This window comes from Malaclemys terrapin, chromosome 8 (genome assembly GCF_027887155.1).
Source record: "Malaclemys terrapin pileata isolate rMalTer1 chromosome 8, rMalTer1.hap1, whole genome shotgun sequence".
In the NCBI taxonomy this organism is placed as follows: Eukaryota; Metazoa; Chordata; order Testudines; family Emydidae; genus Malaclemys; species Malaclemys terrapin.
This window is the reverse complement of record NC_071512.1, coordinates 12355904-12383198: the sequence shown is the minus strand read 5'-3', so window position 1 is coordinate 12383198 and position 27295 is coordinate 12355904. Positions and strand designations below refer to the sequence as shown.

At 41.1% G+C, this 27295-nt stretch overlaps 2 protein-coding genes across 3 annotated transcripts in view; one reads left to right on the top strand and one right to left on the bottom strand.

The window, feature by feature from the left end:
• Positions 1–9800, bottom strand: part of LOC128841529 (serine/threonine-protein phosphatase 2A catalytic subunit alpha isoform) — an 84074-nt gene extending 74274 nt beyond the window's left edge. The window contains exons 1-7 of one of the 2 annotated variants that reach the window (XM_054036592.1): positions 9665–9800; positions 8786–8929; positions 7763–7948; positions 5255–5449; positions 4028–4206; positions 2925–3037; positions 449–588 (exon numbers count right to left, since the gene is read on the bottom strand). In XM_054036592.1, the coding sequence (XP_053892567.1) occupies positions 449–588; positions 2925–3037; positions 4028–4206; positions 5255–5449; positions 7763–7927 (792 nt within the window). In that variant the 5' untranslated portion in view covers positions 7928–7948; positions 8786–8929; positions 9665–9800. The remainder of the gene's footprint in view (positions 1–448; positions 589–2924; positions 3038–4027; positions 4207–5254; positions 5450–7762; positions 7949–8785; positions 8930–9664) is intronic. The other variant, XM_054036594.1, reaches the window with a different exon arrangement.
• Positions 9801–14776: 4976 nt separating this feature from the next.
• Positions 14777–25411, top strand: UBE2B (ubiquitin conjugating enzyme E2 B). Its single transcript, XM_054038665.1, has 6 exons — positions 14777–14963; positions 19119–19199; positions 20040–20065; positions 21603–21692; positions 23581–23669; positions 24841–25411. The coding sequence occupies exons 1-6, from the start codon at positions 14920–14922 to the stop codon at positions 24967–24969; spliced, it is 459 nt and encodes a 152-aa protein (XP_053894640.1). The 5' UTR covers positions 14777–14919; the 3' UTR covers positions 24970–25411.
• Positions 25412–27295: the final 1884 nt, after the last annotated feature.

Genomic DNA, 27295 nt, shown 5'->3' with positions numbered 1-27295 from the left:
TAGTTAATAAGAATTGGCTATAAGCATGTATTTGGGTGAGATCTGGAATATTCAATAATCTCAGAGGTAATGTGTCCGATCCTTTGGGATTGGTAGAACCTTTTCTTTTATATGATAAAATAAGATTTTCAGAAATCTTCATCATATTTGACTTGGGTACCTGGATGGAGGCCTGAGGCAGGGTTACTTCAAGGGAACTGTGTTGCTTGGACTTCTGAGTAATCAGTAAGGTATAACAGAAGCTGTTTAGTGTTGGCTTGGTAAATCTAAGTATTGAATTATCCACCATTTTTGGGGTTTGTCTGCTCCATTCTTTCCAGTTCACCCTAATTGGGTAACCTCAGCTGGCCCCCACTGGGACCCTGGTCACAACATGATATTATATATTAGGCACGGCTACAAATAATAATCATCAGCAAGCATGATACTCAGACCTCTTCTAACATACATGAACAATATCTGCCAGTAATGCACAGAGCTTGGGATACTTTTTCCTTGCATTTTTAGGGTGCTGGACTTCCGGAAGGACCACCCCTGAAAAAACTGGACTCCTTATAAAAATACTCTGAAGATGAGGTGTCAAATTCCCTGAAAGAAAATATAGTTTTCAAAATTCACTGTGAGCAGCCAATAAATCAAATACATATAATTAAGTATATATACACAATACTCTTATTCTACTATTCATGAGGATGGCTAAGCTTAATTAAAAATCTCTCAGCAAAAATGCCTTTAGGCTTCAAAGTAAAGCTGAAAAATATTCAACAATGTTAGATTGCTAAATTTCCCTCTATACTTCCCCTCCCAAAGAGGAAAGCTACATAAAAAGCAGATCCCTGCAGTAAAGACTTGTTCTGCACTATAGATTATATTTGCAGTTTGATGCATGAAGTAGTTTATACATGTATAGCCCTGCAGATGATGAGGCTTTACCCCCATCTTTGCAGTTCATGTCATCAGAACAAACTACTACAGCAGCATGAATAAGGATATTGACTATGAAATGATCTTTACTCATCTTTACAATTAGAATTCTCCTTCCTACAGTTTCATATTGTTAGGAGAATAAAATAAACAGGACTGATGTTGCTACAAGTCTGAAGCTCAGTGCAAAAGAAAAAAAAGACTGTATTCAAAGAGTAGTTATGAATGGTTTGCTTTCAGGGCCGGTGCTACCATTAAGGCGAACTAGGCGGTTGCCTAGGGCGCCAAGATTTGGGGGCGCCAAAAAGCGGTGCCCCCAATTTTTTTTTACAGCGTTCCTCCCCGAGCGCGCGGCCGCCGCTCCACTTCTCCCGCCTCCCAGGCTTGCGGCGCCAATCAGCTGTTTGGCACCGCAAGCCTGGGAGGAGAATTAGAGCGGGGACGGCGTGCTCGGGGAGGAGGCGGCGGACCAGAGGTGAGCTGGGGTGGGGAGCTGCTGCACGGCTCCACGGGCGGGGGCGGGGTGGAGAGCTGCCGCGGAGGTGCCTCAGGGCGGGGGGGGGGAGCTGCCGCCGGGCTCCCCACCCCAGCTCACCTCTGCTACGACCCCTCCCCGAGCGCGCCGTCGCTGCTCCACTTCTCCTGCCTCCCAGGCTTGCGGCACCAATCAGCTGTTTGGCTCCACAAGCCTGGGAGGGGAGGAGAATTAGAGCAGGGGCAGTGTGCTCGGGGAGGAGTCGGAGCAGAGGTGAGGTGGGGTGGGGAGCTGCTGCATGGCTCCCCGGAGGGGGGGAGTTACCGTGGGGAGGGGTGCCGCAGGGCGAGGGGGGGGCGGGGAGCTGCCGCAGGGCTGGGGGGGGCAAGGTGGAAGTTTTGCCTAGGGCGCGAAACTTCCTTGCACCGGCCCTGTTTGCTTTCCAACTGGGTGGGTGTATCTAGTGGGGTCCTGCAGGGGCCAGTCCTGGTCCAGTACTATTCAGTATTTTCATTAATGATTTGGATAATGTAGAGGAGAGTATGCTTATAAAATGTGTAGATGACACCAAGTTGGGAGGGGTTGCAAGCCCTTTGGAGGACAGGGTTAGAATTCAAAACAACTTTGAAAAATTAGAGAATTGGTCTGAATTCAACAAGATGAAATTCAATAAAGATAAATGCAAAGTATTTCACTTAAGAAGGAAAAATCAAATACACAACTACAAAATAGGGAATAACTGTCTAGTGGTAGTAGTACTGCCGAAAAGGATCTGGGAGTTACAGTGGATCACAGTTTCAATATGAATCACCAATGTGATGCAGTTGCTAAAAAGACTAATATAATTCTGTGGTGTATTAGCAGAAGTGTTGTATGTAAGACACCTGGGAGGTAACTGTCCTGCTCTACTTGGCACTGCTGAGGCCTCAACTGGAGTGCAGTGTCCATTTCTGGGTGCCACACTTTAAGAAAGATCTGGACAAATTGGAGAGAGTCCAGAGGAGAGCAAAAAGAAAAATATAAAAGATTTAGAAAACCTGACTTGTGAGGATGGGTTTTAAAAAAGTGGGCATGTTTAAACTTGAGAAAAGAATACAGAGGAGGGAACTGAAAACAGTCTTCAAATATGTTAAAGGATCTTATAAAGAAGCCAGGGATCAATTGTAATCCATGTCCACTGAAAGTAAGCCAAGTAATGTGCTTAATCTGCAGCAAGGGAGATTTGGGTTAGATATTAGGGAAAACTTTCTAATTATAAGGGTAGTTAAGCTCCGGAATAGGATTCCAAGGGAGGTTGTGGAATTCCCATCATTGGAGGTTTTTAAGAACAGGCTGTAAAAACACCTGTCAGGGATGGTCTAGGCGGTTTACTTGTTCCTGTCTCAGTGCAGGGGGCTGGAGTTGATGACTTCTCAAGGTCTCTTCCACTTCACATTCTATGATTCTATAGCACAGCAATCCAATTGTTAAAACATGTCAATGTTTTTCTTAAATACTGTCTGCATTACACATCAGCAATACTCACCTACTTTTGTCACAATTTTATGGAGCAGGTCTAGGTCAGAGCTGCTGGGTAGATAAGGATTTCCAGTGGCCATCTCAATGATCATGCAACCTAAAGCCCAGATGTCCACAGGTCTAAGATCAGGAAATGAACAAAGTGCTCAACAATAATGCTGATGCTAAGATAAAACATATTTAAAGAGAGCTGATATTTTAAAAGAACATTTTTAAAAATTAAATACCTCTAAAATAACAGAATATTTGACAATATAAAAGGATAAAACATAATTAATCACACTTTAAAATAATTTCACAGTTAAATGCTGCAGTATTATTTTGTAATTAATTGTGAAGATATTTTAGATTGTGGAACTGTATATTAAGATTTATAATTAATATAGCTACAAAACAACTAAGACAGTCCTTAAACTTGTGTAGTAGCATTAACATGTATTATGAGTGAATTTGGCACATTATTCTCCAAAAGTCATACTTAACAGCAGAACTTTAATTAGCATTCTCATATGAAATTGCCAGATATTTTTGTTTCTTGTTTCATGACATTTCTCTTAATCTTCTTTTTGAGACTCAGACAATAGCCCTAATCTGATTAAAGATTATGATGTTTTTGATGCTGTAACACTTAAAGGATTACCATCTGTCTAGGAACTATATAAAAATATTGAGAATCTCCATGGTCTATAAAATTAGAGTATTCTATTTAATGGTACACCGTGTACCACTGAAGTCTGTAAAAGCGTTGTCACTGACTTCAATCGGCTCAAGATCAAGCCTTAAATGCATGTATGTGACCCCACATATGTGGATATTTTGTTGGGTATTGGGAATGAATTTTGTTATTATTTTACTCTCCTCTTTAAAATATGTGACAGAGCGCATCAAACGTTCCCCTACTATGTCCAGGTACTAGAGATTTGATTTGTCAAAGTGATTTTAAATCCTTTGATTGGTTTAACATGATTTTTATATGAAAATTGTTTCACCTACAAGCAAATTAATTTCTGGCTTTTTGTCAACAGTATTATATTGCTCTAAAAAGTGTAAGTTCTAACAATGCTGCTCCATGCCAATTTAATAATAAGATATGTAAATAAAAATACATACTTCCCATATGTGGTGTCTTTTAATACCAGTTCTGGAGCCCTGTACCATCGTGTGGCCACATAATCTGTATAAACATCACCAGGGGCAGCTAATGTCCGAGCAAAACCAAAATCACATAGTTTAGTAATTCCCGTCTGTGATACTAAGATATTCTCAGGTTTGATATCACGATGTATGACCTGGACAAAAGAAAGAAAGTCAAATCTACCTTAATAATAAAAGGGATTCTGCAAAAAAGATTACTCTCAAAGAGCATGGACTGAAGCAAACATATACATTTTGCCACTTTAGGATCACAATAAGCAATACAGTGTCCTAAATTCTCAAAATTGTCTGCAGAGGGGATGACCATAGTCTGCTACTGCTACGCACGGCAACAGCCTACTGTGTATGGGGCGGAGAGAAAAAGAGAAGTAACAGTGCACCCCTCAAAATAAAGAAACAGAAAAAATAGGCACCCTGGAGACAAGGGAAGAAACTGCAAAAAGACAAAGAGAGCTGGGGTGAAGAGCTATGTGCTGTAAGCAGGGCTGGCGCTTCCACTAGGCGACCCTAGGCGGTCGCCTAGGACGGCAGGATTTGGGGGGCAGCATTTTGCCGCCCTCGGCAGAAATTCAGCGGTGGGGGGTCCTTCCGCTCCGGGTCTTCGGCAGAAATTCGGCGGCGGGTCCTTCACTCACTCCGGGACCCGCTGCTGAAGTGCCCCAAAGATGTGGAGCGGAAGGACCCCCCCCCCGCCGAATGCTTAGAGGAGGAGTGCTGCCGCCTAGGGCTGCAAAAGCCCTGGCGCCGCTCCTGGCTGTAAGCAAACGGCCCTGAAAATCTGAAACTGGGGGATACAATGGTGCAGTAGGTTAATAAGAAAGCTATAATAATCAGAAATGGACAAGAACCATAACCCATGCTCCAAACATCTCAGAACCAAAGTTTAGATCTGGATCAAAACAGTGTGGACACAGCTCACCCCTGAGAATAACAGTACCTAACCCTTTAATGGCTAACCCTTTAATGTATTTCATCTTTTACTGCACAAGTGTTTCAGTTCTAAAAATCAAAATTCAGTTGGAGGCATTTAGGCTATTATTATGAAACTATAATATTTTAATATGGAATTAACATTTTCAAACTCTGGGAAATGAAACACTATGTAAAATCAAAAAAATGTAATCAGAAAACATAACACCACTTTGTTTTAGCCTTATTTTGTAGCTTCTATAAAGTACTTACATTGTTGCTGTGGAGATACTCAATTGCTCGAAGGATCTGGAAGAGGTATCTTCTAAGTCTTTTATTATCCAGGCCGTGACAGTAATGTTGTAGCTCATCTAAAACTGTATGATCAATAAATTCAAACACCAAATGAATTTTTTTTTTCTGTCTAAATACTTCGATCAGGTTGACCAGGTTCTCATGACGAAATTGCTGTTGGCGAGAGAAAATAAAACATTCTACTGTAGCTTTTCAGTATTTATTTCTATTAGGATAGTTTTTCTCCTTGACCAAGACACACTTGCAAGGGTAGACATGAAAGATTCACTTCATTTTGTAAATATTCAGAAATTCTTATTCCCTCTACTCCAGCCTTCCCCCAACATTTAAACCAAGGCTATTCAGCTATTTTGCCAAAATGAAGCTGAATCTGACCCCCCACTTGGTAAGGCAACTCCCATCTTTTCATGTGCTGTAATATTTATACTGTTTACTGTATTTTTCACTCCATGCATCTGATGAAGTGGGTTTTAACTCACAAAAGCTTCTGCCCAAATAAATCTGTTAGTCTCTAAGGTGCCACAAGGACTCCTCGTTGTTTTTGCTAATATACTCTAGTGAGTTGCTAAAACCACTGGACCTAATTAAAGTTAAAAAAAATGCATGCTGTACAGACTTTCAAGTCCCCAGAAAATCAACTTCTTCTGTGGTATAAAAGCTAGAACTCCCCCCCCCCCCCTTTGTCAGAGCTCACTAACAGTGAACCAAAAACTGCTGTCATGCACTTTATTTGCATTGATCAATTAAAGATGCAAAGCCTCATGTCAAACTGGTATTGTTAAAAATGTGCACCATTTCCCATTAAGCTCCATATTTTATTTTTATTTATATTCTAGTTTTAGTATTTTTAAAGTTTTATTAAGTTGTTTATTAATGGACGACAAAGATGATGTGTCTCAGCTTTTTAATTATAACCATTTTGAATAATTTTGGGTTACATTCTCAGTTATAGAGGCATCCATTCAGATTAATACTACTAAGGCACATGGAAATTAGTCTAGATTTAGAGCTAGAGCCTTTATTCCCCTTGACTTCTATACAAGTTGGAGGATCAGGCCCTTGGCACAGAATCTGTTTTTTTGTACTTTTGCCAAGTCTTAATTAAAAATTGATAAGGATCAAATTAAAAAATAAATGTCCTGTGAGGGCAATGAGTGGGGTTGGTGCTGAGTCAGACTTTATGACGCAGTCACTCAACTGTAAAAAATGAATTTAAATCTTAGGCTTTGAATTTGCAAACACTAGGTTGGCTGAGAGAGAAGAGGGCAAGCCAGGTCAAACAGGAATCTGTCCCAAACCATCTCTAATGTGTTTAACAAGAAAACATAATACATTATGTCTGCATTAACTTTCTTGCAGGATCCTCCACATGCACTGCTTTTACCTCCCCTGAATCCACTGCATTCGGGGGAGGTAGGGGAGTAGGAAACCCCTTCACTGCCACAAAATGATGCTGGGGAATCTCTGGGAAGGAATAGCCAGAGATTCCTCCTCTGTTTCTAGGTGGCACAGAACTGGGATGACGACTACATCACACCCCTGTGGTGATGGTGTAGGCTATAGGAAATGTACTGGAGAAAGGGCCTGGGGAAAGTGGTGTCTGGGTACTGCTGTATTCTGGTGATGTGCAGCTCCCAGAGTGGCCTCCCCGGGGCTGCTGGATCTAGGCACCACTCAGAGCTGCAGACCTGGAGTTTAGAGTGGAAAGTCACAAAAACTGGCTTTGCAGCCACTTTTGCTCTTCCTACCCAGTTTCCTGATGCAGCTGAGGATCTAGTCCCAAAGAGAATGCACATGAGTTATCTGAAGTCAAATGGTAAATCGGTGACAGACTCAAGCATGGGACTCTGTGACTCCCAACCCAATATTAAAAATGGGGAATGTTTTAATTTTATAAGTCAAATATGTATGTAGATTGGTAGAAAGAAGTTAATGTGTTTAATATTTCTCTTACAGTTGAGAACCTTCAGCAAAGCTGCCATGTATCGCAATAGACTGAAACACAATTTTTGGGGACAAGGGGTAAAGAAATTACAAATTTATCCATGTCAACTGCATCAAAAGCTGACACCAGCAGACTTTTGTGCCAGTGCAGAAGTCCATAAGACTACACAGTGGATTAACGGTCTGCAAAATTGTGGCAAATTAAAAGCCCATCAAAATTCGTATCCGTGCTCTCTACTGTTTTAAATATTAGCGAGACAAGGTTAATATGTTCATAAATATGGAGTGTTTAACTTATCAAGTTTCTTTTAAAATCATAGTCACAAGTTTTATCTTCACTTTACTTTTTATATTCACTTTATTTTTTAAAAGGCTGGGCAATAAAACAAGTCAAATAACACGCTTTTTCTTGGTATATTTTATGTGTTTAATAGTCCAGGTATACGCCAATAATGATGCAAATTTTATTTCTAAGCACTTTTCCTTTTGATTTACAAAATGATTAAAGCAAAAGAAGCAAACCTTTAGAAACTTTATTTCTCTCATAGCAATTTTGTTGACAGATTTTTCTGGTTTCTCATAGAATATCTTAATGGCTACTATCTGTCCTGTTTCCTTGTGTTTGCACTTCACTACTGTTCCATAACTCCCCTCTCCCACTTTGCCAAGGGTCTCGTACATCTCCATCTTCCAGTCTGATTTTTATTTCTTCATAGAAAGAGAAAATGTTAAAAATTAGTTTGAGGCATACACTATTTTTTAGTTTTCTTAAACTATAATTTGCAGACAACATTAGCAAGGTGAATTACTCCTACAGACAGCAATAACTCCATTGTACATTTTAAATATTTGGTTCTATGTGTGAAATTTATCCCAGTAACAACAATAATAGTCTGATTGGACGGCAGGATCAGGCCCTTTCTCAAATGTGCATTCCCAGTTCAATCAAGTGGTCAACTGCAGGACTGGTGTTATAGACAATATCTAGAAACTTCTTAAATAACAGTACATTTAAAACACTTCTTGTATTTAACGCTCATTAAAAGGAAAGGAACGAACAATGAAATCATGAACAATATAAGAGGCAAAGTTAGTGCGATAATATTCATATCATTATACAAGTCTAAAAAATTTAAAAGTAAGCCAAAAAATGAACAAGAGGACCTTTGAACAACCTAAATAAAGTCAAATTTAACATATTTTAGAAAGTTCACTCCAACAGTGAAATAAACATCATAGTCCAAAGAGTGTTGATCAAAATCAGCCCACTGGAAACTCCTTTGATCAGAGACCAGGGCCTCCCTTATAATCTCCGTTTGGAATTCCTGAATATCTCCACAAGTTTTTAATTTAGCCATACTTCATGATAAATTTATTCACCAGATTTAGTTATTAAAAAGTTCATCCTCTTTTCATAGAGTATAGGTGCATAAGATAGTTGTTCAAAATATTACAAGAAATAAAGGGTTTAACCAAGACAAGAATAATTTGACCTCTGCATAGTTTATACCACTGATTACATGAATACACAAAATTTGCTCTTACCTACAAATGAGGAAGGGGCATAAGAATGAGAAAATCACAACTCCTTCACTGACTAGTCAGTGAGATCAAAATCACTACATTTATTGGGGTGTGGTGAAAGCAAACCAGAATAACACTGTGATTCACTCTCTCAAACTCTGTGATCTGGAAATGTTTCAAAAATAACCTCCGTCATTTTATGGGTGGCAGGTGCTTCTTGAGAATCCAGACAGACCTTAGCTACCCTTTGCCCAGAATCTTTCACATGGGTCTCTCACCTGAAACTCTTCCCAGGAACTGCCCACACCCACAATGCCTGAAAAAGAGAACCAAATCCTCCCTGAAACCCTGATCTAACTGTCTAGGAATTTATATGGAGTTTCTTAGTGCAGTATCTGTACTTCCCCCACACGGGGGCACATGATTCCTCAGGAAGAGTCCAACTCCCCCCGCCCCAATTACTTCTTCCCAATTACTACTAGGGCTATAGATGGGGAGAGAACAGTTACATTCCACGCCTTGCCAGGTTTATTACACACCTGAGGAGGGCCCTGACTGGATGACAGCTGCCCTCGCAATCCCAGAGAGACATTGGAAAAACGCCTCACTTGAGCCCTTGCTCCTCATGCTCGAAATCAACAATCCCCCAGCCTCCCGCCAGCTCCCCGCTCCCCAGCCACGGCAACATCGCCTGCTGCCCGGCCCAGCCACCAGCCCCTGCCCAGCACAGTCTTCCCCCAGCCCTAGCTACTCAGCCAGTTCAACCCCCAGCCTAGCTACCAGCCCCTTCCCCCAGCCGCCATCCCTGCCTCCCTGCCGCAGCCGCTTCCCCTGCCAGCCCCTCGGCTCTCCCCCTGGCCCGGGCAGCTCCAAGCCCCAGCCTCCCTGGGCTAACCTGACCTGCTCGAGCCCGCTTTCCATGCTGGGCACGGCTCTCCCCCACGGGCCCTGTTACCATAGCAACCACCAGCTACAGCAACAGCGCCCGCAGCATCCGCCCACGGGCCGCGGTGCTTCCGTGACCTCACAGCGTTCCAGCCGGAAGTGACGGCAAGGCGCGGGGTCCTGGGCGGCAGAGGGGGAGAAGGCGGGGCTGTTGGGGGTGGTAATGGGGACGGGGCTCTGACTGGAGCAGAGGTGGGGGTGGGATTCAATGGGGGGGGAGAGAGGGGTGGGTGGCTGCCGGTGATTGGCGGAATGATGGGGGGGTGGGGGCGGGAGCGACAGCGACGCAGCTGCCTGTCACGTCACTGACAAGCAACACAGAGCGTGGGCAGGAGCACAGTCATGCGTGTCAGCATCCCTGCCCACGCACGGGATAGACACGGGCGCCCTGTTCTCCCCCAGCCTTGGCAAAAGGACGCGTGTGACGTCAACGTTATATTTGTTCGCACATCAGTCGGGCTCAGCCTGGGGCAGTCATGTGCGAGTTTGCCGCGGACAGGTCATGCCAGGCACTGTTCCCGCTAATCTACATATGCAACAAACAAACAGCAGTTCTGAGCACCTTATGAACTCCTATAGTGTCCATACATATATGAAGTAACCTGTCCTACTGAACCAGCTCTCTTAATATATTTATGATTACAGACAGAAAACAAGATAACAAAAATGCATTTTTAAAATCCAGAGGTTAGAGTTAAGGTTGTGATAAAATACCTACTTCTTTGGGCTTGGTAAAAATAACGGGGCTATGGTTATATTAATATATTGGGAGGCAGCGTGTTATATTTCTTTTCTCAGCCTTTACCTGCTCCATTTAGGGCTCAATCGTTGCTTTGTTTTGCTGCCTCAGAAGCCGTCTGGAAAACGGTGTGTCGGTCACAATCTGGCTCCCTGTCTCCCTCTGGTTCTGGGGCGGTATCCAGCCTTACAGCTGGTACAACATACATTCCTTGGTGCTCCACACATCCACATCTTCGTTGGTTTTGGTGAGACAGTCTAACATGGTTACAACTCTGAAATTCATTACTAGTAGTGGCTTTGCAGAAGCTGCTAATCATGATCCTTCTATCCAGTTATTCCCCTTCAGAAGAGCACAGAATGGATCACATTCTGGTCCCTTATATCGTAAACTTTTGGAGCAGGGACTGTCCCTCACTATGTGTTTATTGAAAACCTAACAGAATGGGGCCTCAAACTCAGCTGGGGCCTATATATGCTACTGTAAAAGAAAAAAAAAAGTTTATGACAGATGCCTTTGATTTTTCAATTCCTTGATTTTAGGTGCTTGGGGTGTGTAGATTATATTATAGGTCTTGTCACGGAGGCTCTGATCCTGCTATAAGCTCCACAAGGACATTGCAGGAACAGGGCTCCAGTAGCCTGAATTTTTTTAATGAAGTTTTTAAGGGTTTGAAATACCATAACAAATATAAAAGTAAACAGTTCAGTTTCATTGCCATTTCTTAACATTCTTAAGGCTTATTAAAGGGCAGAAATCCTTTATTTCTGCATGTAAAAGGATTTTCAGTTTGAGGATGTTATAAACATGTATTGTTTATAATCTGAGCTGTTCAAGATTTTAACAAAAATAATGTCACTGTCTGAAAATATGCCACTTTTGATTAAATTTCTGCCATAATCAAATGTTATCCCTTTTCAGGGAAAAATAATTAAGAATCAATAACTGACTTAAAACCAGACAATTGTGTTAGCCACTACAGTGTTATTCTGCACATTCCCGAATGAAAAAAACCCAATAATGTTTTAAATATATGAGACCAAGTAAGACAAAAAATCTAGTTTGAAAATATTTTATAATGAATCATTGTAATGCAGTGTTGCATGATGAGTTATAGTACATGATAAAGTGAACGTAATATTTTAACTAAAATGTCCTTAGTGAAATACAATAGGATGTAACTGCAATAACAAGTTAAAGTCTATTTAACAATGTACTGCAGGATAACAATATCAGCAGACATGTCTAAAATGACTGACTCCTGCAGTGAGGTTTTCGGTAAATACCAAAAATTGGTTATTTACTGAAGATTCGGTTACCAAGATTCGGTAAATCTTCATGGCAAGGGAATTATAAGAGAAACCCAAAAATCACATGCATATTAACTGCATACTTTGACTATTGCAGTTGTGATTTAACTTAAAATACAACCCAGAATGAATTTAATTTGATTAAAAAAAACCTCCACATAATCCACCTAAATAATAGTGTTACATATAACTGCCTGAAAGAGAAAATGCACAAATCTTTGTTTTTATTTTTCTAAGAAAATAAATTAATTAAAATGTATCTTTAATCTCAGGATAAAATAAAATATCCCCTTAATTAGTTAAGATTAATCCATATGATATGGTCACACTATATCTGATTTTGGACAAAACACTATGCAATATTGTAATGAACTAGCCAGTGTGGATGGATACCACTGCCCTCTACTGGAAGGAATCATAACTGCTCAGCTATGTGTCATAGGCTGTACTCTGCCAATCGCTAATGTAGTGAAGGTCTCCTTCAAGGAGTAGGGAACTATGCTTTTGGCACAGGAGATCTGAATTGTATCCCCACTGCCACCACAGAGTTCTCAGTAGCAAGGGTACGCAGTATATTAACAACAGTGAAGTCAATTAATTTTGTTAAACTAACATTATTATTATTTTTATTATTGTTGTTGTTATTTATTTTATTATCTATTACCTATATAGGGCCAAACATGCATATGGCTTTTACAAACGCAAAGTTGGATAATGTTCTTCCCCTGAAGAATTAATAATTTAATTTGCACAATATAAACAATTTGAAGGCCAGGTACGCAAGAGAATTAGAGATGACCAGCAATAGAATAAAAGTGAAGGAAGTCAGGGGAGCAATTTTGAAAGAGGAAAGAGAGATCACTTGGCACATGGGCAGAGGGAATTATTTCCTATTGATGTAGGCAGGGCTGGCTCCAGGGTTTCGGCCGCCCCAAGCAGCCAAAAAAAAAAAGCCGCAATCGCGATCTGCGGCGACAATTCGGCAGGAGGTCCTTCGCTCCGAGTAGGAGTGAGAGACCGTCTGCCAAATTGCCGCCGAACAGCTGGACATGCCGCCCCTCTCCGAAATGGCCACCCCAAGCACCTGCTTGGTAAGCTGGTGCCTGGAGCTGGCCCTGGATGTAGGAAACAATTCTGCATTAACAAGTATGAACTAGCACTAGCTAACTTAATAGATCCTTTCTGTCTTCCATTACAATGGAAGATTTTATAAGATTTTTGTTTCTTTATATTAAGCCCTGACCCTGCTTACATGTATGCACATTCCTAACTTGCAGGTGAGCAGTTCCATTGTCTTGTGACAATGGAAATATAAACATTATTAAAATTAAGCATGTGAATAAGTGTTTACAGGATGGGGGGCTTACATTATAAACTCTTTGGGGGCAGGGACCATCTCTTTGTATATGTTTGCATGGCACCTAGCACAATGGGATCCCCGAATAAAGCACACAAAGCAGCTTTAGTTTAGAATCTGCTTCATCTAGTAATAAGAAAACACCATTATTAGCTAACACAGGTGTTTTTAAAATACTGCATTAGGGATTATAATTAAGGGCCTGATGCTCCTCTTCAAGTATATAGGTAGCAGGAAGCAAAAGCAAGCAGGTAAGGAAACAAGTGACAGTTGTTAGGTCAACGTCCACACTAAGGGTTAGGTTACATCATACAGGAGTGTGGATTTTTCACACCCCTGAGCGATGTGGCTACGTCAACCTAAATTTTAAATATAGACTATGATTCAGTGTAGCTGCTTCTCTGCTCCACACTTTAATTGCCATAGAGTGCCCATTTCATTGTGAACGGGTTTCTGTGGGGTCCAAGGATAGGGTTGCCAATTTTGGTTGGAGATTTAATCACATGCCATAATCTTTACTTAAATATTAATCTTTAATTCCTGGAGACTCCAGGCCAATCCTGGAGGGTTGGCAATCCGACTCAGGGAGGTGGTGTTCTTACACAAATGGAAAAACCTCTACACAGATGGACAAACCTCTTCTGTCAGCGTAGGCTGTGTCTTCACTACTGGGTTATGCTGGGGCGATGTTGCTATACCAGTATAGTCACTGTAGTGTAGGCATGGCTTCAGTAGCATCTGCTTCTTGAGGACTGTGCTGGAAGCAGCATTAACTATGCCCTGTGCCTGATAGCCCCTATGGGGGCTGGTTTACACATGAAACGAAAGTAGGGTGACCAGACAGCAAGTGTGAAAAATCGGGACAGGGGATGGGGGTAACAGGAGCCTATATAAGAAAAAGACCCAAAAATCGGGACTGTCCCAATAAAATCAGGACATCTGGTCACCCTAAACGAAAGGCCTTTTGGGATAAGATGGAGTGTGAATTTAAAGCAGAATAGCTACTCCCAAATAGCTCCACATGGGTGGATGTTCTTATTTTGGAATAAAAACTTTGAGCTGTGGTCCAAGTGTAGTGTCTTTGGTTGAACTCAATCCACTTCCAAAGCAGAAAAGGCAGGGGGAGGGAGCTGCAGCCCACTTTGCCCTCTGCTCACCCTATGGAGCTGTGCAGCTGGCAGGCCCATCTGCCCACCTAGGCAGGAATTTGCCAAGGCCGCTGAGGATGTACCTAGGGCAGGGGCCTATTTCTCTGTGTGCAGTCCTGCTGGCACAATTTGTATAATGGGGGGGCTCTGAGAGCCATTGAACCGAACAGGAAACCCTGGAAACCACTTCAAGCCAGCAGGGCGGCAGCACCTCTAGTCCCACCAGCACCCGTGTTTGTGTGCATGATTCATACGTTTCTAAAGCGCAGGGAACCGAGTTGTGCCTCCAGAGCGTTCTCCTGCCTCCAGGGCCGTCGCCTGGCAGCCGGGCTGGGCTCGCGAAGAGATCCGCTGACGTCGCACGTCCCTACTCCGGGCCGCGGCCGGTCCTGAGGTTAGAACGTCGGCGGCTTGCCTCCCCCCGCGGCCGGCGCAGTGGTACGTTCGGAGGGCGGACACGCGCACACACTCTCCCCACCAGAAGTAGTGGTACGGTCGCAGAGAGGGCCTGTGACTTTCCCTCCCCCAGGCGGAGGGAGACGCCATTGCAGGGTTGTTTGTGCCGCCGTCACCGCTGCAGGCTGGGGAGGGAGACCGCCGCGCTGTGAGCGGTGCTGAGGCTCCTGGGGACAGGGACTCTTTTCCCAGAGAGGATCATGTCCACTCCGGCCAGGCGGAGGCTCATGAGGGACTTCAAGAGGTGAGCGTCTCGCCTTGGCCGGCTCCCCAGCCCTCCCCGGGGGGGTGCGTGCCGGGGTCGTGCCCTTCCGCGGGAGCACAGGGGCTCCCCTCATGCCCCCCCGTGGGGCTCCCTGGCGTCCCGCCATGCCCTGCGTGTTGCAGGCCCCCCCTGGCCCAGGCAGGAGCCTCTCCGCGGGGTCCTGGCTCGCCCCGGGCGCTGCTCCGAGCTCCGGGGGCTGCGTTGCAGAGGGGAGAGGGGTAGGAGCCCCCTGGCACCCCCACCACAGGGCCGTGTACCTGTGGGGCTCGGGGGGTACCCGGCAGCTAGCCCCTTGTTGCTGCGGGGCGGGAGCAGCTGTGGGCGCTCCCTGGCTTGGGGGCGGGGGGGCAGCGCAGGGGGTTCCCCTGTCCTGTTCCACCCCGCTGCCGGGCTGGGGTCGGCGCTGTGAGCTGGGTGAGTCAGGCCTAGGGAGCGGCCCCGGGGCTGGCGCACAGGAGCTGCCAACACAAATCCACAAGGCCTCGGGGCCTGGCGAGCTGTGCGGGCGTTGCCCAGGTGTAAAGCAGGGGGCAGGCAGACCGACCCCTCAGGTGTCTCGGGTATCCGCCTCCGGATCGGCCTGCCATGGTCTGGAGACCAGGAGTGACACTTGGCTCTTATACAGCCCTCTCCAGCCACTAAGCTCAAAGGACAGGTAGCTATTGCTGTCTGTGTGGTACTTGGGGAAACTGAGGCCCGGAGAGGTGAAGTGACTTGCCCAAAGTCAGTAACAGAGCTAGGAATAGAATCCAGTCTGCTGATTCCCACAGTCTAGAGCCCTATTCACTGGACTACACTGAATCCCTAAATTCTCCAATGTATCAAGTATGTGCACCAGTATAGGGCTTCTCCATGTTTAGGATTTAATCTGCTTTATTTATCTTTGTCCCTTTTCCCCTTCCCCCATGCTGGACTGTTCTTTGAAAGGGAGACTTAATAATACAGAAACAATCTTTTCACTTTCTGGATTGTCTGCTCTCAAGGAATGCAAAAAGCTCTCTTAATGCTGGTAAGAGGGCAAAACGCTGGTTTGTCAAAGCTCTGTTACTGGGGTCAGGACTACCGGACCAGCAGTCTTTTCTCCCTGTACTCTTTGGGGCAGGGATGCTGAGCAAGTTTGGGTCTATATGGTAAATGCTGTTCCTACACACACACACACCCCTTGATAAGAAAGTTAAAATATCCTGCCCTACTAAAGGGATTAGTTGAATCTCTGCCTCTGTAGAAAGGAGGCTGCTTTTGTTTTTGTTTAGGGTTACTTCCTCCAAAGTTCTCTACTTCTTATTGTATGCTGACATCTGGAGGCATCTATGGATAAAAGTTGCTGCTTATGTCTTTAAAACAGTGGCCACTCTCCTTTCTCTGTCAACAGCTTGCATGAGAAATGTCCAAAGAGCCTTTCGTTATACACCTCTACCCCAATATAACGCTGTCCTCGGGAGCCAAAAAATCTTACCGCGTTATAGGTGAAACCGCGTTATATCGAACTTGCTTTGATCTGCCAGAGTGCGCAGCTCTGTCCCCCCGGAGCGCTGCTTTACTGTGTTATATCCGAATTCGTATTATATCGGGGTAGAGGTGTAATGCCTGTGGTGGTGTTAGGAAACCTGTATTATTCCTAAAAGCCACTGTTCATAGACCAAACACTTAGTTATAACATTTAAAGCAGTACATTCTGATTATATCAGAGATTCCATGATGCAATAACCCTCTAATTTAAGGGAACTGGCTGCATGATGTCAAACTTTGCTTCAGGCTGGAACTTGACAGAGGAGGAAATATTGAGCCTGTAAATATTTATGCAGGTTTCAAATGTACTCTCATTATTCAAAGACTTAAGATCTTTTAAAAACAAACAAACAAAAAAACCCACCTCTGGAGATCACACATCAACATTCTCTAGTTGTTTTTTGTAACTTTTTTGTGAGCCTAGAAGTGAAATGCTTAGTCAATAAAGCTAACATTTTCAGAGTTTGCCTCATTTTTTGGGTACCTGTCTTGAGGTACTTTGTTTGGTCTTCCACCTTCCTTGCCCCCATCCTCCCACTGCTGAAGATCGACAACTCCAGCTGAAGTGAATAAAAGCATCAGCTTGTTGGCACCTTGGCTTGTCTCAAGATGGGCACACAGAACTACTAAACACTTCTGGATTCATGTATATGCTATTCTGGTTGATAGTTTGTCACACATTGTTTAAAAATGTTTGTAAACAAGGACCTTTTTCTATACATTAGTGAAAAAAGTACGGTAATTATATTCTGTTTAAAAATGGTAAGTGCTGAACTACAGACACTCTGGAACAACTGTTCCAGTTTATCATTTAATTACATGTGTTATGTACAACATCTATTATGCACGTAGAAAAGCCTTTTATAAGCTAATTGTTATGGGCTTTAAATTGTATGCTTTGTTTCAACATGATATGAATTAACGTGGCTGATAAATTATTGGAAATGAGTCAACTTTAATAGTATTCCTTTTTAGCTATAGTTGTATTTGCAGGTACCACAGTATTACATCCGTAAACCACGGTCATATGTGTATGATATGCATTTGTAGCTTCACATAGCCTTGTAATACAATATTAAAAGCCTGATTTGAACCTACAAAGCTGGGAACCTCTGAATTGAGCTTTAGACGCTACTTAACTCACCCATTGCATCTGGATATTGCATTATTTGAGCATAACATTTTTTAGTTCCCGTTAAACGAAAATAGGATATTAAATCTTTTTGCTTGTGGAGGGTCTCGTAGAGGGTAAAAATGAAAGTAATTATGATACCCGTGAAAAGGAATAGCTGTTGGAAGCAGTGATTTTTATTTTATTTTATTTTGTTAAAATTGGAGGTGAAGTAGAGATTTTACATGTGAGGGGAAAGTACATCTAAATAAATACATTCCATTCCATGTTTTAATGTATCAGGCATGTAATCTATCCATCTTATGCCTGCAAACTGAGATCACATATCTTTAAAATGTCAGAGTCTTGTCATAAGTGAGTGGGGAATATTGTTTGTTTTTGTTTCCTGTTTCTTTTAGAGTGACATAGCAGCCAGGACCATGCAGCTTATCTGTGCGGCTATGAACTCTGATTACTGTTTGAATGTAAACTTTGTACAGTGACCAGCAAGGTGGTGATGAGAAAGGGATTTGACACATTACACACCTAAATACTGATTTTTTTCTTCCCTTTGAATAAAATTACAGAGAAATATTAATTTAATTACAGCTTTTAGTTTTGCTTGTAGAAAAGGAATGTGAATGCTATAAATACCATATTGTTCCTAGCTCTTAAATATCTCTGGACTCTGTTCAAACAAGTTAAGCTTCCAGTTCAGGCCACACCACAAATTCTCTGTAGTTAAAGACCTTCCCACAGTGCAGTGTGTGAAACTTTGTCCTGATTTAAATGCCAAAGCTATCTTCTCTTCCTGGCCAAAGTGGTAGGTAGCTCATGCTGTTGACATTTAACTTGTTTGAACTGAGCATGCTGAGAGAACAGGTTACTAGCCAAAATAGGTCTGTGTGGCCTGGCTAAATTTGGTCCATATAGTATTAAAAACATAAGAAAAACCTGATCTGTGTTCCCTTCTACTAGTTTCCAATGTGTGCATCACACAAATATAATTGGTTGGGTTCCTCAATAGTTACAGTTTAGATGTGTCAATTTGTGGTTATACATCATTTTCTCTTCACTGCTGTAGCCAGCGGGTGTTGTTCTGAATGCTCATTTCATCATTTTGCTATGTGGTGTTTTAAACCAGATGTACAAGATGTTTCATAACTGCTCTTGTATTTGATGCTGTGTTCCATGCATGAGGAAACATATGCTGCACTTATTTATTTAGTGCTGATCTGTCTTTATATATTGACAAAATATTTGAAGAGAAAATCCTGATCTGCATCCCTTGGTGGGCTTCTGTGTCTGGAATATTTAATGTGCATATAACACTGAAGTATGTAGTCTGTGTTCCAAACCACAGCCTGAATTCTCTAGTCCTGAAGGAGAAATGGGTACAAACTCTGGATATGCTTACACGTTTCTGTCTATTATCCTGTTTTGCTTGTGTGTGTGTGTGTGTGTAATATATTTAACATGTATATCTTTTCATATTCTATTTTTTTAATTGTTAGATTGCAAGAAGACCCTCCTGTGGGTGTCAGTGGTGCACCATCTGAGAATAACATTATGCAATGGAATGCAGTTATATTTGGGTAAGAGAAGACTTTTGCTCACTGTAGAGAAGATAATGCTAAATGGTTAAATATAAGGTAGATAATGGCTGATTCTGTGAAAATGCTTGAGACTATGTGCATGTACTAAGTCAAAATGCTGAGTTTGAGACAAACTGGCAAAAATTAGTAAGTATGTTTTGAGGAGGAAATAGGTTTCTTTGGTCTATAGCCTTGAATACTGAGGCATAGTAGAGCACACAAGGAAAGCAGCTACATTTTTGTCCTGCTGTAGCCTTATAATGTCCATTTTCTTGTCTTTTTTTTAAATTTTGTATCAATTCATAGTGAAAGCAAGGAGATTGTTATGTTGAAGATTGGGTAGGAAAACAAGAAAAGGCAGAGTTCCCCCTGAGAAGCACATAAGAATTCCATGCCCTTTGCAGACAAATTTAGATGTGTTAGCAGTGACCAGATTGGTTTACAATACAATTCTGTGGGCAGAACTTGTCTAGTTACATTAGGTATCTCACGGATTGGGAACCAATTCAGTCTTTTATCATAAATCTTAGTACTTTGCTAGTGACCTTATTGCAGTTTTAGTGGAATCTGAATCTGCCCATTGATTCTGGTCATCCCCATTTTATGAAATACAGTTATTGTCCTGGATCAATAGTTTTTAATCCAGAAATTGGATTTCTTACAAAGTTACCAGTTTAATAGGAGAGTACTTTGCGTATCCTGGGAAATATCAAGGAGTTACATCTTAATTATTTACTCCCCCCCACCCCACCCCTATTTCTAATTTGAAGGGGATGGGGGAGGTGTGGGTGCCTGTGTAAAAATAGATAGCATATTTATATTTATATTTTTTATTTCTAGGCCAGAAGGTACCCCTTTTGAGGATGGTAGGTAGCTAATTTTTTTTATTCCCTTCTTCTTTTGTAAATGGTCCCAGCATTGCTTTTAAGAAGGATTTTTATATTTCGTATATATAAAATGTTGTATGTTGGGTTTTTTTTTTTTTAAGCCACAATACACACAGAACTTAATTTTGAACTAGGAAAATCAAGCCAACAAACAATGTGAGCTGGTAAGGGCTTGCTGTCTAACAGAGACTACTGTATTTTGACCAAAACTCGTACCAGTGCATTGTCTTGTCTCTGCAGTGGTTGATGAGTAACTGTAAACCTGTGAAGCAGTGGCCATATCTAGAAGTGTTTATATACAGGGAGAGTGGAATGTTCAGTAGGACATCTGAAGGAAAATACCATCAGACTGTTTCATATGTCTTATGCCTAATCACAAAGATTTTCACAGTCTCTGGTTACGTATGGCTTTGTCTTTAGCACAGGGTACAACACAAAGGTGAATCAGATTTCATTAAGAGCAAGAGGAAATAATCTTGACGTGATCTCTGTATAAAATTGTTTTAATGAAAAAGATCAATTGTAAACAAACACGAAAGAACTGTATAAGAGTAATATCTACTGTATATGCAGAAAGGGGGGGTGGTTTCAGTTCTGCAAGGAATGGTCATTAAGAAGGGGGCTTTCTAGTTTCCTTGCAAGTCAGAAAATAGCTTGGTGGGTGGGTGGGTGTGTAGAGGGGGGAAGGGAGAGAGAGGTTAGGTGAAAGTGGATGGAAATTGGTTGAAATTAGTGGTAAGTGGCATACATATTCACTGGTCCTTAATAAATATTTTTCAGTAAATCAGTCTCAAGTTTTAAAGGTTGAAGCCATTTCTTATAAAAATCCATCTTTTCATGTACTAGGCTCAGCCATAGTCCATTTTTAGGTCAAACTCCCATAGATTTCAATGACTAAGCACTGGAAGGTCAGGCCTACTGAAGAGACACTAAAATAGCTAGTGGGTGGTGATAGTCATTATTTTTACATTGTTGATTAATGGTGTCAACAGAAATTCAGTAGTTCTCCTTTAAAAAAAATTCTTCTTTAGAAGTGTTTCCAGGCAGGAAAACTTACCTTCTGATTCACTGAATCCCCAAAACTGTCAAAACAGGAACCATTTGGAAACTTTGGCTGAACAAAATGGCAGATTAGTGCGCGCGCTCTCTCCTTTTTTTTTTTTTTTTTTTTTAAACTATTGGTCACATACAGTTGTCCAAAACTTCCTGTTATCCAAATGCAGTGTCACCTCCCCGGAATCTGGTAATAAACTAGAAAATCCTCCAGTGGTCTGAACTAAGTGTCAGTTACAATTTTTAGATAACTAAAGTTGTAGGCTATTTAAATAGTTGCTTTTCTGTGTATTGAGTAGGCTCCTCTAAATTTTACAAAGATGCTGATGCTATTTTTGTTCATAGCAATATGTATCAGCTTTATTGGCTTTTGAAATATAAATACCATGTTGTCAAGTGTTCACAAAGATGTTTTGATACAATTATAGTTACATAATGTTTTTGTGTTTGCTTTCTTGGACAGGTACTTTTAAACTAATAATAGAATTTTCAGAAGAATATCCAAATAAGCCTCCAACTGTTAGGTTTTTATCAAAAATGTTTCATCCGAATGGTGAGTATTCATACTTATTTTGCCAAAACAAATATAGAATAGGATAGTGTGATATCACAGCCTGAAGCTCAGCAATGTTTAACATTTTTTTTTCAAAGTAGATATACAGTATATCTCATGTTCAGTAAAAATCCTGATGCCAGGAAAGTTTTAGTTAGAAGAAGCTACTTCTGCATTCTGTAATCATTGTGTAGTCTTGTTAGCTAATGCAAATATTAGCCAGTGAGGAAATGAAATATCTTGGAAGACTATTAATATCCTACTCTCTTATAACCAGTGTAGGTTTCTGAGAACTTTCCATTTTAGCAAGATGCTTTATTGCTGGGTCTCTTGTCTCCTGCTCTCACTAAAATCAAACACTTAATTTTTTTCCCCTCTTATTTTGTTTTTCTTCTGCTCCTTCTTTTTTAGGAAGGTCTTTTGTATAATCCTTTTTACTTCCTTGTTCCACTGCAACTACCTGTCTTGAATAGTGACAATCTTCTGTTTGGCAGAGGAGACCTTGGTGTTTTTTTTTTTTTTTTTTTTTTCTTCTTATTTTAAAGCTTATCAAAGCTGCTCCTTCAGCCTGCTAGAATGATGATATAATTACTTCTTAAAAACTGAATGAACTACTTCTGAAATATTGCTGCCCTAAGCAGCAAGGGACTGAATTCAGACCCTGGTACCTGTCACTAGCTACCTGAGGTTGTCTACATGAATAACTTAGCTGGAGTCAATGTAGCTTAGGTCAACTTACTGCGGTGTCTACACTGTGCTGGGTTGACAGGATACACTCTCCCATCGACTTACCTTACTCTTCTTGTTCCTTGTGGAGTACTGGGGTTGACCGGAGAGCGCTCTGCCGTCGATTTACCAAGTCTTCACTAGACCCGCTAAATCGACCCCCGGTACATTGATCGCCGGAGCATTGTGTGCATTTGTCCTTTGCTCTTTTTTTTTTTTTTCTCTGTTCCCCTTTTTCATCAGGATTACTTGCTTTATGTATGCATATGTGTCACGATCCTGCACCAATTCAAGTTAGCAGGAATCTTAACTTCACTGGGAGCAGGATGGGTCCTTAGTGCTTCTCTAGTCATGCTCCAGAGACACTTCACAAGACACTTGGTGTGAGGGGTAGATAAGCTGTATTTTTTCCCCTTCTCTAAGAAGCAGCAAAGGAGTGTAATTATACCTCTGCTATTCTAGAATACTAGTGCTCCTGTTGGGCAAACACTGAGTGAAGATCACTGGCATCATATCAGTTTGATTCAGCACTGTGGCATATGTAGCACTGGGATGATTCTTCCGTCACATGGGCCATGAGAAATGTAGGCATACCCTACCCAAATTCAAATCTGCCTACTCATTTCTTTCTCCCCACTGTGAAACATAAAGAATTCCAGTATCTCCTTTTTAGGTACTTCATATGGCCCTTATTATCATAGTATCTGAGTTCCTCACAATCTTTTAACATAATTATCTTCACAACACCTCTATGAGGTAGGGAAATACTGTTATCTCTGGTGTACAGATAGGAAACTGAGTCACAGAGAGACTAAGTGACTTGCCCAAGATCATACAAATGGAGGAGGGAATTGAAGCCAGAGCTCGCACATTCCAGGCTAGAGCCCTAAGTCCTGGACCATCCTTCCTCTTCTCTTATGTTACCTATTTTGTTTGCTTTCAGTATTTTCCCCTAAATACAAGGTATAAAACTGGTGTCAGATTCTTACAAAAATGTTCTCCTCAGAAGTACACTTTATTTCCCTTTATCATCTTCCTAAAATGTTCAGAGAAACTGAATAGTCACATTCCAATATAAATAGTGCATCCATTCACGCAGTGTTTAATCTCAACAAATTAAAAATGGCCAGAGTTTTAAATAATTTCTATGGTCTGTTTACAGTTTATGCGGATGGTAGCATATGTTTAGACATCCTTCAGAATCGCTGGAGTCCAACGTATGATGTTTCATCTATTTTAACTTCAATTCAGGTAATTTTTAGCAAGCTAAGTATATGATGATTACCCTCTTTCACAAAACTGATGACACAGTGAAATAAACAGCATCAACACCAATGAAATGTACTGAAAAGTAATCAAGAGCTTTTAAGCTGATTTTAAAGACTAGTTAGTTGATGATCTATATATTCACTTTATTTCTAAGCAATAAAAATAATCCCGTCAGGGAATGCTTATAGGAGGACATTTATTTGGATTCATTTTTCTGATCATTATTATTCCAGATGTGACGGTAATGTTTGTGTATTTAAGGCCAGGGTGTCTGAGAAATGTTAACTCTTTTATTTTGAAGCCTATGTTTTGTTATGCTTATCAAATCGTTAAAGAGCCAGTATTACTGGAATCCAGCTACTTGGGCTGCATTAATTTAGGATGGAACTATTTCCTATGTTAGGGCTACTTCTGGGGGAATTCTGCACCAAAAAATGAAAAATTATGCACACAATATTTAAAAATTCTGCAAAAATCTGCATATTTTATTTGTCAAAATAACACAATGTAATCACTCCATTTTCAATTATTTTGGTAATTTATTTCAAAATACCTGTTAAGTGTGTCAACAATACACACAACAACAAAAGAGATTCCTCAGGAATAGACAGTTAAAGAAACCCTATGACAACCTAGTTCCAGTTGGGGGGTCTTGGAGGGCGCTGTGTGGGGCTCCCGGAGATAGCCACACCCTCCTCCCCCCAGTGGTGTGGCACCCCCTGACCTAGACATCCTCACCCCCCAGAGCCTTTACTCGCCTCAGCTTCTTTACTGTTCCGGCTGGGTATATGGTGTGGTGCAGCCCTGCTCTTCCTCACTCTTCGCCAGACGTGGGTCTCCCAGGCTCTCTTCCATCCCATGGAGAATGAGGAGGCTGGGTGTTAAACTTACTGTGAGCATGGCTCTGCAGAGTCCAGCGGCCCCTAGTGGCAGTCAGCAACTCTGCAGCCCTAATTCTGTCGGGGGGGCGGGGGGAGACATGAAATTCTGCATTGTGGCACAGAATTACCCCAGGAGTACAGGGCTTGAGCTAGTTGTAAAATCAACATCTTGTTGTTTCCCATGGTGTGTGGGTTTTTTTAAATGAAATTACTATCTAGAACATAATGGTCCAAGTATCTCTTTTTTTTTTTCTTTCCCCGTCCTCTCACAGTCTCTGCTTGATGAACCTAATCCAAACAGTCCTGCAAACAGTCAGGCAGCACAACTTTATCAGGAAAACAAACGTGAATATGAGAAAAGAGTTTCAGCTATTGTTGAGCAAAGCTGGAACGATTCATAATAGATGACTACTTTGTTAATCTTCCTCCTCATAATCATTGTGTACAATTTAACACTCAGTAGAAAGGCTACCAGAAATTTTAAGTGCCACAAGTTCTAAGGATTTGCATACAAACATGTTTGCAAAAAAATTAAGCCCTTCAGTTTAGAAACTTTAAAAGCTTGTGTATCTTGATTAATGTACTTTTTATTGCATGGTATGAACTAAGTTATTGCTACATAAATTTGTAATATATCCTGTTTGTATTTTTTTTCCAAGTGTATAATGTTGATGTGGAGTTTTCATGAAAGAATATACACATTTTGTAAATCTGTACTTTTTCAAATATTGAATGCCTTATTTTTGAATTCTTTAGATTTTTAAATTGGAGAAAAGCACTTAAAGTTTTTATATATAAATATTACATGTAAAACTGTTAAATACATAACCTCAGTGCAAGACATTCTTTTGTTACTTTCTTTTGTATCTCTTTCAAAGGGCTTAGTTTTAGTGTTGAATCTTTTTTCTCTTGATAAATGCTAATATTATGCACTTTACAAATATGAGGAAAACCTTGCTGTGATGTGTAACTCATTAATAGTCTTCAGTGGAGACATGTCTACCTACACTGGAGCTTAATTTGGTCCTGAAAGTCTTCTTGCTCATATGTGGTAGGGAAGTATCTGCCCCATTTTACAAATGGGGAAACTGAGGCACAGATAAGTGACTTGTCTAAAGTCACACTGCAAGTCAGTGGCACAGCTGCAAATAGAACCTATATCATCTGACTCTGTCCTGTGTTTTGGCCCATAGGCCATCCTTTTTCTCACTAATACAAGCTTTATTAGTATCACTGTTTCTTACATGTATAAGATGCTTAATAGCTTGTCACATGCAGGGAAAGTATTAATGACTTAACAGGTCTTTCACATCTCATTTTAACACATATGAAATAGGTTTACTATAACTTGATCTCTGATCATCCAAAATTGCGTAATTCCTAAATTAAGAGGTTTTGTGTCTTACTGTGCAAGTTGATACATAATAGGATATTATTTTTATTATTATATTTACTCTTCCTTAAATTGGGAGTATGGGATTTTCTAAATTTGTTAGTCTCTAAGTTGCCACAAGTACTCCTGTTTTTGCGGATACAGACTAACCCGGCTGCTACTCTGAAATCTGAATTTTATCTAATTGCAAAGCATTACCTAAATCTATCATGTATCACATACTGTTACTGAGATGTATTGTTGATGTTTATTTTCTAATTGTAGCCAAACAGTTGGGTCTCTTACCCATTCCACCTAGAAAACAAACTCCTGCAAGACAGAATGATTTCCGAGAACTACATTTAAATGTGATTGTAAAAGTGATATTGTCTAGTTCCATGGCTGTTTCTGAGACTTGAGATCAAATTTGTTCACTTTACAATTAAAGTGAGGTGGGGTTTTATAACTGCCACTTTAATAACTTCTCCCTGCAATCGGAAAGTTAGGTTGGGTCCCTGTAATATCACATCATCTGTAATAAAGATTTTACAGGCCCTATTTTGTCCCCAGCGATACACGTACCATCTCTTAGACTTCAGATTTCATCTTCCATTACCTGTGTACAACCGTGCAATCTCTATGGGGTTTGTACAAGTATAAGGCATGACAGTAACTGCATTTCTATCTTAGTTAACAATTTTGCTGAGGATGTACAAGCCAGCACAAACTTATTTTTATCATTAAACTAAGGACTTGTCTACACAGGGAAGTAAGTGCGAAGTAATCTAGGGTGTGAATTTAAAACATACTAGCTATTGCCTACCAGCTACCCGTGTGGACACTTATTGTGCATTGAATGCCTGCGGGTAATTTAGCTTAATCAACTTCCAAAGTGCAGTAAGCTACGGTGCACAAAGACCTTTTTAGTGTGCAGTAAGAGTGTCTACTGGGGCAGTTAGTGCAGAATAGCTAGTGTGCACCAGCTGCTATGGCCTTTTTTCCCATGTAGACAAGCCTTTGGCATACATTGAAAACACACGGGATACCGACGCAACAAAGGTGCTGATATTAATCACTTTGCCAAACTGCATTTTAAGGGCTCATTTGTAAGATGTTGTACGAATAAGTAATAAAAAAGGAGCAATGTAAATATATGCCAGTGTATTGCTCAATAAGCCTCTTGAAAAAAACAGAAGTTTAATTTGGCTTCAGTTAGAAACTAAAAGACTATGAAATGCTGGCAGGTAAAAGCAAGCTCTGCCTTTATTTATACACTGATGCAGTAAACAGTTGTATTATAATTCATCATGGACTATTTACTGACTTTTGCATGTATTGATATTAGATTTCAAAAC

What these genes read in the sequence shown, in the direction of transcription:
- UBE2B (XM_054038665.1), top strand. Translation starts at nt 14,920, where the DNA reads ATGTCCACTCCGGCCAGGCGGAGGCTCATGAGGGACTTCAAGAG. An exon ending in CTCATGAGGGACTTCAAGAG is followed by an intron (nt 14,964 to 19,118) that starts GTGAGCGTCTCG and finishes TTTAATTGTTAG; the next exon opens with ATTGCAAGAAGACCCTCCTG. An exon ending in AGGTACCCCTTTTGAGGATG is followed by an intron (nt 20,066 to 21,602) that starts GTAGGTAGCTAA and finishes TTTCTTGGACAG; the next exon opens with GTACTTTTAAACTAATAATA.